The sequence below is a fragment of the Dreissena polymorpha genome, chromosome 10 (genome assembly GCF_020536995.1).
Source record: "Dreissena polymorpha isolate Duluth1 chromosome 10, UMN_Dpol_1.0, whole genome shotgun sequence".
NCBI lineage: Eukaryota > Metazoa > Mollusca > Bivalvia > Myida > Dreissenidae > Dreissena > Dreissena polymorpha.
The window spans coordinates 26,488,984-26,501,012 of record NC_068364.1 but is presented as its reverse complement, the minus strand read 5'-3'; the positions used below and the strand labels follow the sequence as shown (position 1 = coordinate 26,501,012).

At 34.6% G+C, this 12,029-nt stretch overlaps 1 protein-coding gene across 1 annotated transcript in view; it reads left to right on the top strand.

The window, feature by feature from the left end:
* The window catches only part of LOC127847281 (neurobeachin-like protein 1), a 124,093-nt gene that overhangs the window by 59,906 nt on the left and 52,158 nt on the right, over positions 1-12,029 (top strand). The window contains exons 22-26 of the mRNA XM_052379086.1: positions 5,787-5,967; positions 9,381-9,514; positions 10,182-10,338; positions 11,506-11,608; positions 11,881-12,028. Coding sequence (XP_052235046.1) covers positions 5,787-5,967; positions 9,381-9,514; positions 10,182-10,338; positions 11,506-11,608; positions 11,881-12,028 — 723 coding nt within the window. The remainder of the gene's footprint in view (positions 1-5,786; positions 5,968-9,380; positions 9,515-10,181; positions 10,339-11,505; positions 11,609-11,880; position 12,029) is intronic.

The following is a 12,029-nucleotide window of genomic DNA, read 5'->3' as shown; positions in this document are numbered from 1 at the left end:
TTCAATATTTTGGTATATATACTGATTAAAAAAAATCTGTCAAATAATAAGTGAATGTTGACACCAAAGCCTGAAAGTGTCAGATAATGGCTTTGTATAGGTGTGAAATCGCTATGGGCAGATGAATTTAATTACTCTAATAAAAAGGTGAAATATTTGTTTCTGGTTTGCTTTCACACCTTGCATTGTTGTATTTCACAAAGGTTGATGTGTATTGAACATATTTGACACAATTTGTTATGTATAATTGACCTTTTTTCATATATTTAAGTGATTTAACATAATTGATATTTTTCCTTAAAATTATTGAAATGTTATTATTATTTGCAATATTGGTTTTCTGAATTGAAAAAAAAAATCATGCTATTAAGAAATTTTGGATGTTTAACTTTATTTTCAACATCACATATTTGCCTATGGCATTGCATTTTATATAGTGGCATATAGCGAATGTCTGTCCAACCCTTTGTCTGTCCATCAAATATTCTGCTTATGGAGTTTTGTCCTAAGTCTATCTGTATGACTTACAGATAAAGTTCGAGTTTCATTCTGGTCCATTGATTTTTAGCAAAGTTACAGGCCTTGGACTAACAATTTTCTCTAGAATAACAGTTTTCTGGACCTTTTTCCTAAACACTTTCAGTTATTTACCTGAGTTTTTTTAGTTCCAGTCTACCTGCATGTCTTACATATCAAGTGTAAGTTTCCTTCTGGTCAATGGATTTTTTTCGAAGTTACGAGAAATTTTCTCCAGAATAACAGTTTTTCTGGCTTTCTTTTCATAAGGCTTGCATATATTTACCTTATTTTTGGTGAGTAATTCTACCAATAATAAGATCTTACAGATCTAGTTGAGTTTTGTTCAGGTCCATTGATTATTGCCAAAGTTACGGGTCTTGGACTTAAATTTTCTGTAAAATAGCTCTAAAATAAGCAGCTACAAAGTGCAGTAGAGGACCTTCTGTAGCAAAAACATGGAACTTCTTGACAATAAGAATACTCTAAAATAATTAATATGATTATAGGTGCTACCTAATTTATGGGCAAAAGCTTTTAAAGTTTTTTTGATAACCATGTATTTTTAATAAATATATGAACATGATTGTGTTCAAAATATTATAATTGTTGCAATAATTAAGTAATGCATCCAAAAAATCAATCTTAAAACGAGTTACATGTTCCAAGCTTAAAGATCTAGCATCTTTTTTTTTTCTAGCCACAGGAATTTATAGCTGGTTCGGTGTCTGTGGTATAGTGGATGGGGTGTCTGCTAACTGGCTTAGTCACTGGGAGGTCTCTGTATTGATCCCTTAAGTGGGAGCATTCTTTAGATAACCCTAAAGACATACTATGGCGTACCATTTGGGTTGAAAGTCAAGAAGACCTATAAGTTAAAAAGAGAAATGTACGTCGAAGTACAATATCTATGAGTAAGCGGTCGATAGTTGCATAATTCGGTATAAATAATAATAATAGTAATGTTCAATGTCAAATATCTCTTAAAGCAACAGACGTAATGTGTCTTCTAATTGGCTAACACTCAAGGGTCGGTGAAAATTGTACGTCAAAGTACATTTCTCGTTCTACCTAGTAGGTCTTGTAGACTTTTGACGTCATGGTACGTCATATAGACACTAAGTACTGGTCCTACCCAGGAAACAGTTTGTTTCATCAAATGTCTCAATTCAACTTGACAGCTTGCTAAAGCAGTTGCATTTAGCATACAGTACACTGATTTAACATAATCAAAATCATGTGATGTGTCAAATCAATTTTGATTGACAAATTTGACAGGATTTTTTTTAATCCAATAAGTTTTAGACTATCAAATAACACACACTACGTATTGAAAGCCATACCTGGAGCTTTCGTTTGTTTATCACTGACTTCATCAGAAGAATGATTTCTACTGTTGGGAAACGTTAACACCACTAATTGTCTTCTTATTTATTATCAATGTATAATTATGTGTAACAGCATAACAACATACTTGTTTCGCAATTAAAATATTTAATAAATACAGGTATCTTGCAGGTTTCTAATTTTCTTTCGCAAACTATTGTTGAATAGTTTAAATTTTGTCGCCACTAAAAAACTAGCCATTGTGTAGCAATTCTAAAATCACAGTCTAAACTGCATACACTTAGCTCTTTAGTTACAATTTGAATGCAAATATTAGAATGCATTATGTTATATCATCCATATTTTTTTATTTAAACATTCAAATAACACATAACACAGTACATATATAAAAAGGTATGTGGTATCGTGTGGAGATACAAAACACTTCACATCATTTATTTGCACATAAAATAATAGTTACAAAATTAGAAAAACTAAAACACTGTCATCAACCTACATTTCAAGAATATTTACGGATATGAAATTACAAAGTGGTGTTATTGTATTACCTTTTACAAAATTAACATTGCTGGTTTTGTACTAGCCATAAAACATTTATCATGGATTAACAAGTAACAACCAATTTACTAATTACACAATAGAACGGAAATCATATTAATTGCATTATGCATTTACTAAACAAGCTATTTGCTACTGTTTAGAATTACACTATCTTACTAAAAATGATCACAGGTACTTAGTGCTTTTACATACTTGTGGTAAGTTTTGTATTACTAGTTTGACAATTATCGGCAGTCACTTGTCGATATACAGACAAAATTTGCATGGGAACTTTCATATTTTTTCTGCATAATGGCCTTCAAATTGTTAATTTAACAACCCTTTGACATTGTTTGCACATCTGACCTTATTATACCATAGCTGATTTTTGTTAACCAGGTTTTCCGAAGGAAAAAACTGGTTATTAGATTGGCGAATGCGGGCGGGCTGGCTGGCTGGCGGGCTGGCTGGCTGGCGGGCTGGCTGGCTGGCTGGCGGGCTGGCGGAATAAGCTTGTCCGGGCCATAACTATGTCGTTCATTGTCAGATTTTAAAATCATTTGGCACATTTGTTCACCATCATTGGACGGTGTGTCGCGCGAAATAATTACGTCGATATCTCCAAGGTCAAGGTCACACTTTGAGTTCAAAGGTCAAAAATGGCCATAAATGAGCTTGTCCGAGCCATAACTATGTCGTTCATCGTCAGATTTTAAAATCATTTGGCACATTTGTTCACCATCATTGGACGGTGTGTCGCGCGAAATAATTACGTCGATATCTCCAAGGTCAAGGTCACACTTTGAGTTCAAAGGTCAAAAATGGCCATAAATGAGCTTGTCCTGGCCATAACTATGTCATTCATTGTGAGATTTTAAAATCATTTGGCACATTTGTTCACCATCATGGGACGGTGTGTCCCACGAAAGATTCACGTCAATATCTCCAATGTCAAGGTCGCCACGACTAAAAATAGATTTAAAAAAAAAAAAAAACTTACAAAGGGGGTTAATTTTTTTTGGTCATATCAAAAGTTCAGTTTGAGTTTTCTCCCTTTATCAGATTTTTTTTTCACAATGAAAACCTGGTTTTGTGACAATTTTGTCCCTTGTTTATAGATAGACATAATAGACTTTTCAAAGTTCTATAAAAGTTCACACATGTTCCATCCAAGTAAACAAACAGAACCAATAAAGATCACCACAGATAATAACTGTGTGTATTATATTGGAAATTTTGAAAGTTCAGGAATCCCTCCTCTGCTGATTTCTGTAAACCAAAACTGTCAGTTTTGCTGGATAGAATGGCTTGTATGATGCCCAGCTCTTGCCTTAGCAGAACAGCTTCTAAAAACGGAAAACCAACAAATATCTTAAAATTTGATCAATAATGCAGACAATTTATAAATGTCTTGTTTTTTGTTGATTTCGAATCTGGAAGATTTTTTACGTAAGATTGTGGTACGAAAATCCAACGGTATCGGATTTTGTTGTTTTAGGTCTAAACTAATTATAGTGATATGTAACCGTTCGGGATATCGGTAAAGTGCGAGCAGACGAGGTGTAAATACGTTAAAAATTAAAGCTAAAAGACTAAAATGTTAGATCGGAATATCTTTAAATTTTGTGAATAAATGTGTTTTTGGTGGATAACATTGACAACTTACCAGAATATTGCTCAGTAAAACTTCTTTCTGAGAGCGAATGGAAAATGCGTCACAAATTCTGACAAATAAACAGTAGGGTGTCGTTATTGAAATACCGCGAGAATACTGGAAGAATAGAGATGCCAACTATAATGTTTAATACAAATAATTTTTTAACAAGCGTTTGTGACTTGTCAGGATAATAATAACATTAAGATATCGAAAAGATCAAAGCAAATAAATTCGACAGAAATCTGAGATTCGGCAATATATTAAAGACGGGTTATGTTCACCTAAATTGTGTTTGGTAAAGACTGTCACTATATGTAGTGGACCAGTCTTCGGCTTATACCCACTGAAGAAGAGCATTCAGGAGAGATAATTGAGTAATGACTTAATTCTGGAACGGTTGCGAAGAAAAACAAATAATGCGAGAATATTTAGTGCAATTCGCTACACAATTATGATGTCATTGATATAATTTTTCCTGAGGTATGTATTTACATGTGATTTAGCATATGTCAAAGTGTTTTTGATTTGTTCAAGGTCATAAATAGCATCGCGAAAATATACGTCGCGTGGCAAATTTTTTTGAGACGAATCCCTATATGGCATTCTTATGTAATTTATGGTCTAAATTTTCATATATATGAACGGTCAACGCCCGCTTCGCGGGCTTTTGCCCGTATTATTCGTGGGACATTAAGATTTGTTGATTTAATTGGTTAACCAATCAACAAATTTAACACAAACATGTTGAAAAATGACCCACACAAATTTTTCCCCCCTTTTTTCACAAAATCAGGAATTCGCTAATTTATGTGACATTAAGTATTTACTCCTCACAATGTTAAGGCTGTGTTGGTTGTAAATGGTTGTGAACATATAAAGCTGTCTGGTTAGCACAGAGATTTGTACAGTGCTTTTCAACTCAATGACCTGGGTTCAATCCCACTTTAGTCTCGTCCATGTTTGGCTGGTGGTACAGCGATCTTCACCTTGGGGAAATTGGTGATTTTTTTTGGCTCACAAATACTTTAAAATTGATACCTATGTGTTGCAAAGTTATGGAATTCCCACTTTGGATCATGCATGTTTGGTTGGTGGTAACCATACCAACCAGACCCATGGGATTTCCTTCAGGTTATTAGATTCCCACCCCTCTCAGCCACACTTGCAGCATATGATCACGCCAAAGAAAAATAAAAAACTAAGCCCCATTCTGGGAAAACAGGGCTAAATGCTTGTGAGTGAAGTGTTCATGCTAAATATGAATGTGTACTTTCCGCCAAGACTGGATTCTGTTTAGAACAGATTTAATTTCCATTTGAGCGTAGAGTGTCCTCCTTGAATAGCCTGTGCAAACTGCACAGGTCAATAGCCTGTGCAAACTGCACATGCTGATATGGTATGCCACATTACGTTCATGCATTAAGCCCCTATTTGCCAAATTGAGGCTCAAATCTAAGTGGCTGAATATTGTATTTATAATCAAACTTGTGAGTCTAATAAGTTACATAGGCAAGAACTTTTATATTCTAATGTGAAATCATTATTCTTCTTCAGCATGAAATGTTGTGGATTTTATTAAAAAAAGGGGGAATTTGCTTTGGTTATTTCTGATGTGTTTGTGTAATATTTGCGGATTGGTGGACCATAAAATCAGCAAAAAGTAATTTTTCACATACAATAATGATTTTACAGTAGCTTAATATTGTATCTATATTCTATCTTTTAGGACGTGATCAACTGCATCGGTGGAATACAGGTGTTGTTCCCCCTGCTGGAGCAGGTGAACAGACTCCACTTACCTCCCTTACCTCCCCTGAGGAAGAGTAGCGACGGGGTTGCTATGAGCAACCTGTTGCAGCCCGTGGAGACGGACCAGTGGGTGGTGTTGCCAAGTAGCTCTTACGCAGGTTACTGAGTTATTTCCCATGTACCATAAATTTTCAGAGTTATTATCCCCCGCTATAGGAGGAGGGATATTGTTTTGGCGTTGTCCGTCCATCCGTCTTTCCGTCCGTCCGGAGCCATATCTTCGAAGTGCTTAAATTGGCGGATTTCATTGAAACTTGGTATGAGCATGTATATGGCTAAGAGAATGATGCACGCCAAATGGCATTGTACACCATCTGTTGATAACGCAGTTATGGCCATTTGTATCTTGAACAAATGCTTTTTTGAGTGTCAAATATAATACTTTTGTGTCCAGAAGCATATTGGCAGGGGATATCAATTCAACGAATTTGATTGTTTCCTCATTATCTTGCCAAAATGTTTTTAGTGTGTATGGAATGATTGTTTAGCCCCTGCTTTTGATAAGTGATAATTTATAAGGAAACATCATAGTGTTTTGCTTGTGCATGATTTTAATTTAATAATTAACAGTTTCCGAGTTTAATCACTACCTTTCCAGTTTTCTTCAAATAACTTTTTCGAAATGATGTCATATTGATACAACTTTCCAATACATTTGGATGGAGTCTTGATTTTTTTTATTCATTTTCAAATCAAGTTTGCTGAAGTTATGCTGTATACTTGTATGAGATGCAATTTAAGAAAACCTTGCTTAATGCATGTGCATATATATTGGCCCATATCAGTCTGTGCAGACCACACAAGCTAATCAAGGATGACACTTTGCACATTTATGGAATTTTTCCATTTGAAGAAGTCTTTTCAAAACAAGAACCCAATCTTTGTTGAAAGTGTCGTGCCTGATTAGCTTCATGCATGTTTTCACATGGCCCGGCTCATATAATAATGTGCCTCTCTATTTGAAAACAGCTAGGGTTCAATGCATGGTATAAAATATTGTTCCAGATTAGCCTGTGCAGTCTGCACAGGCTAATTAGGGACAACATGTTCTGTCTAAACTGAATTTGCGTTTAGAAAATACTTCATTTAAACGAAAAAGTCCATGAAAGCAGAAAGTGACGTTGCTGATAAGCCTGTGCAGACTGCATAAACTTATATGGAACAATACTGTATGATCATGCTTTAAGCATTGTTTTCCCAGAATGAGTCATTTATTGTTCTAATTTCTTTGTTTAGGTCTTATTTCTTTGATAAATGATCATTTTGTAAGGAAACATTATTTTCTTTTGCTTTTCAATGACAAATCTGGGACGATAATTTACACTCTTTTATCTAATTACCAGATGAAAATCAATAGAATAACAATGATCGTATAATCTTGAGCTATATACTATTGGTAGTTTTAGATCAGATTTGGATTTTTCAAAAAATTAGAGAAACTTTTTTTGTCAACTACGGAAAAACAAAATCATGAAAAAATGTGATTTTAATTTTGATAATTATTAATGGAAAAAAGGAGGAAATAATAGGAAAAATAGAATATTATGTCAGTTTGGGATAAAGATCAAGTTTAGAACCATGGCGCGAGGCTTTAAAGTTGTTTAAACAGAACAGAACAGAATTCTTTATTTGTAAATACAGGCCTCTGGCCCAAAATACATGTCATTAATACAGTTATAAGAGTTAGAGTTGTGTCAAATTTCAATTTTCATGAGATATCAATAACATCAAGTGGTACACATAAAGAGAGACTTTCTTAACAATATCAGCATCTTGAGATGACGTCAGGACATAGAAATCTTGAGGATCAGTACCATTAGTATACCAGTTAAACAAATATGAATTTCTAACATCATCATATTTATGACATTTAAAAAAGGCACGAAATTCACAATCAATAACTAATGTGTTTAAATTTTGTAGACAATAACTACATATACGGTTATCTTTCAATATACCACTATGTCTACCGAGTTCAATATTTGATTTATGGTTTGATAATCTAAACCTGGACATGGCTGTACGGTATTTGAAATAAATGTCTCAAGTATTTCTCAATATTTAAAAGACTTAAAGTGGCTATAGTGATAACATCTATTCAAATTTTCAACAGAAGCGTACCAGTCTAGCGTACAGCAATTGATAACACGCTGTCTAAACACGCTGTCTAATAAAGTTATTTATGTTTTTGACATCTTGACTTATCCATATGAACCCAAAGCCATATTTGTATAAGAAAGTTTTAACCTTGGTTACCCAACATGTTCTGCCTATATCGTCAAGCGATTTTAACATATTGTAACATTGTTTTGGGTATCTGTGTGATGGCATGGTTAATAAAGTACACCAGTATCGAATACAATTGATAAAGTATGTCGTGCATAACGGTAATCTACCACATTCCCCTAGAACCATACACGTGTTTGTGGTTTTTGCAACGTGCAGTATATCTTTGCAATATTTGTTTTAAACAGCTTCAATAGAATCAACATATTCATAGCCCCAAATTTGGGACGCACAACAAAGAATTGTCTTCACCATAGAGTCAAAATTTTTAAATGAGTCTGGAGTTGAAAAATAGCCACAGGCTTTTTCCGCTCCATTTTGGGAAAACACCACACTGGAATTTTGGGAATTTCGCGTCATGAAAACTCCCATTTTGGGGGAAAAAAAATCGCAAAGTTGGCTCAATTGGGAAAAATTATCGCATGTAAATAGTGTTTCTTATATTTCAAAGAAGCCGTTAACTGGTAAAAAAAGACTATTTTGATAACTTATTATTAAAATTTTACAAAATATTATGAACATGTGTGATAAGTGCAGGTTTTTTAATCTGAATTTGGGGAAAAGGCCTGGCCTTTTTTGAGGTGAAAAAAATCGCGCAAAGCGCCGGATTTTGAGGAAAATAAGGAAAGTCTTAAATAATCATTAACATATTTTACAGTTTAAAAAAAAAATCAAGGCAGCAGATAATTTAATTATGCAATATTTCTATTTTCTACACCGGATGAGGTTAACTTATATATTTTAAGGTTTAAAAAAAAAAAAAAATTTTTTTTGGAATTGGGATTTTTTTTTTCAATTGGGAAAAAAACAACCAGATTTGCATTGGGAATGGGGCCGAATTTCGGACCCGTGGCATAGGGCGGAAAAAGCCTGAGCCAAAAGGTTTTTGAAATGATTTGATCGAAAATAGAGCTCTTTGAGCTTGTGATATTAGTTTTGAGTGGGCAGATGACTATGAGAGACTTGATGTTAGCAATATACCCAAATATTTATAAACGGAAGATACTTTGATTTCATTTCCGCGATAAAACCAGTGTTCGTATTTGCAAAGAGGACCGCCATTTCGAAAAGCGGTTATCTCAGTTTTTTCCATATAAATTTCCATACCAGATTTATAACAAAATTGGTCACTAATATGGATTTGTTGCTGAAGTTTTGCTTGCTATTTATACTATGCAGGAGCCCGGCCCATATAGTTTTGATGTTAATCTTCTTGTCTATACAGACATGAAGCTTGAGCAGAACCAGGTGGCAGGTTTCCTGACGTTGCTACGCAACATGATCCAGACCAAACTGGTCAATCAGCAGACGTTTGTTCAGACGAACGGAGCTGCAGTGATAGGGGCTCTACTACAGAAGGTAAGGATTGTTAATGAATTTGCACAAAGTGTTGTCCCAGATTATCCTGGGCAGTCTGCGCAGGCTAATAATGGACGACACTTTGTGCTTTTATGGAATTTTTTGTTTGAAGGAAATATCTTCTTAACAAAAGTACAATTTTGGGAGAAAATGTTGTCCCTGATAAGCCTGTATGGATTGCACAGGCTAATCTTGGATGACACTTAACGCACATGCATTAAACCCCTGTTTTCCCAGAAAGAAAAGGTCAACAGCCTCGTTCTACTCTCCTCTCCCCTGCGTGCCGAACTTTTCAGGATTGTATATGAAGCTTGCTTTGGTACTAGTATGAGAACTGGGAACTGAATATTCTTTACGTTATTACAATTGAATATTTGTTTAACCCTTTCCCACTCAGATGCGAAGTGAACATGGATATGTGCAAACAGCATAAAGCCAGAACAGCCTGCGAGTAACTCGCAGTATGTTCAGGTTTTATGCTGTTTGCTGCTATCAGTATCTGAGGTTTGGAAATGAATCCTTAACATCTTGAATCTAGTTAGAAAGGTCATAAATTAAAAATAACTTTCTGTAAGGGACTACACATGCATGAAAATACGTATCTAATTGGTAAAGGGTTAGAAGTCCATGAAGAGTATTTTAGAAATCTTTGAGAATTTTTCTGCAGGTGGACAGGAGCCTGATAGATGTTAACGTACTGATGGCGGTCCAGCTGTTGATAGAGGCAACGGCTGCCTCAGACCGGACGCTCGTGCAGCATGTATACCAGTACATCCTGTTTGACTTTCGTATCTGGAGCTCTAGCAACTTTGATGTCAGGATTGGTACGGAATCACTTGTGACTAATAGTATAAGTTTTATGAAATTGATGTTAAATTATTAAAACATAAGTTTTATAAAATTGATGTAAAATTATTAAAACATACACGGTCCACATGAACATGGACATAAATCATGTTTATATGATGACCTATTATTAAATGCATTTTGATGGTTTATAGGTAAATATCAGTGATTTTAAAGAGATAATTCATTGTTTCAAACAAAGACAAATAACAGTAAAAATTATCAATAAGTTCTGCTGTTTTTTTATGTGGAATGACTTTGTTTAAGTGACGTAATGACGTCATAATTCCAGCAAAATTCTCCAGTGTACTCTTAAAAAAAGTGAAATTAACGGTAGAAAAGACTTTAAAAAAAAAGAAAATTTGTTTGTGTGCGGTAGTTAATCGATTTTAATTCACTCGTGAGCATTGAAAATACATATTTGCACTCGTAGCTGCGCCACTCCCGAAAACATTATTTTCTCTGATCACTCGTGAATTACAATCGATTGTCTACCGAAACCAAAAAATATCCTCTATTTAATTGACTGAAAAAAAAGAACGTTAGCATTTAATGTGTCACACCAGATCTTTAACTTATTGCTGCCACTCTTATTGTCTTATATACTGTTAAATAATTTTTATTCATGGGACAATTATTTTAATTTATTGTGCGGGTTGACTGATCCTCATATTTAACTCAAGCGCATTCATTTTTTTTTCCAAATTCAGAAATCAACAAATTTATATTTCCTCCAAATAGTCATTAAAAAACCAACAAAATTTCATGCTGAAGAATATAAAGGATTTTGTATTTATTGCCCTGAACCATTCTTCTATAATTTTTCTTCTCCTCTTTGTGATGGATTTAACTCTTTACCACTTAGACACACATTTTTACGCATGTGTAGTCCCTTAGAAAGTTTAAATTAATTAAAGACCTTTCTTACAACATTCAAGTTTTAAAGGCTTCATTTCCAACCCTAAGATACTGATGAGCAGCAAACAGAATAAAGCCTGAACAGACTGCGAGTTGCTCGCAGGCTGTTCTGGTTTTATGCTGTTTGCACAAAGCCATTTTCACTTTGCCTCTGAGACGGAAAAGGATAACTACAGGTCATAGATTTGAGCTTCTAGTGACTAACACTCTGTGCTGTTTTGTTTCAGGTCATATTCAGTACCTCTCCACCATCATTAAAGATGACAAAAGATATTTCAGAAAAATCTTTGGTGTCCAGTATGTTTTGGATGTGATACGCACGTTTTACAGGTAGTACTCATTTTCTAACACTGGGACATACATTTTTCAATCATGGCAAGTTTCAACAAATTGTCATTCAAACATATTCAATTGAATTGTGCGCACATGAATTAAGGCCCAGTTTTTCCAGAGCACGGTTTCAGTTTTAAAAAACTTATCCAAAATGCTTGAAAATCTTAGATATTAATAACACACTTACGGAGTCATAATTTAAAATAACTGCTAAATAAAACAACATACTGAATCAGCATAAAATAAATCCATCCACAAAATCTCCCCAGCACTTCTAGTGGCCTGTCGGAGGAAGATGCGAGGATCATCCGTGTGTCGTTGATGGGGCTCGTCAAGTACTTCATACTGAAAAAGGTCACAGTAATTGAGTTGGCTGCGATATTCGCCTACATGATGGCCAGCAAGGAGGAGAATATGG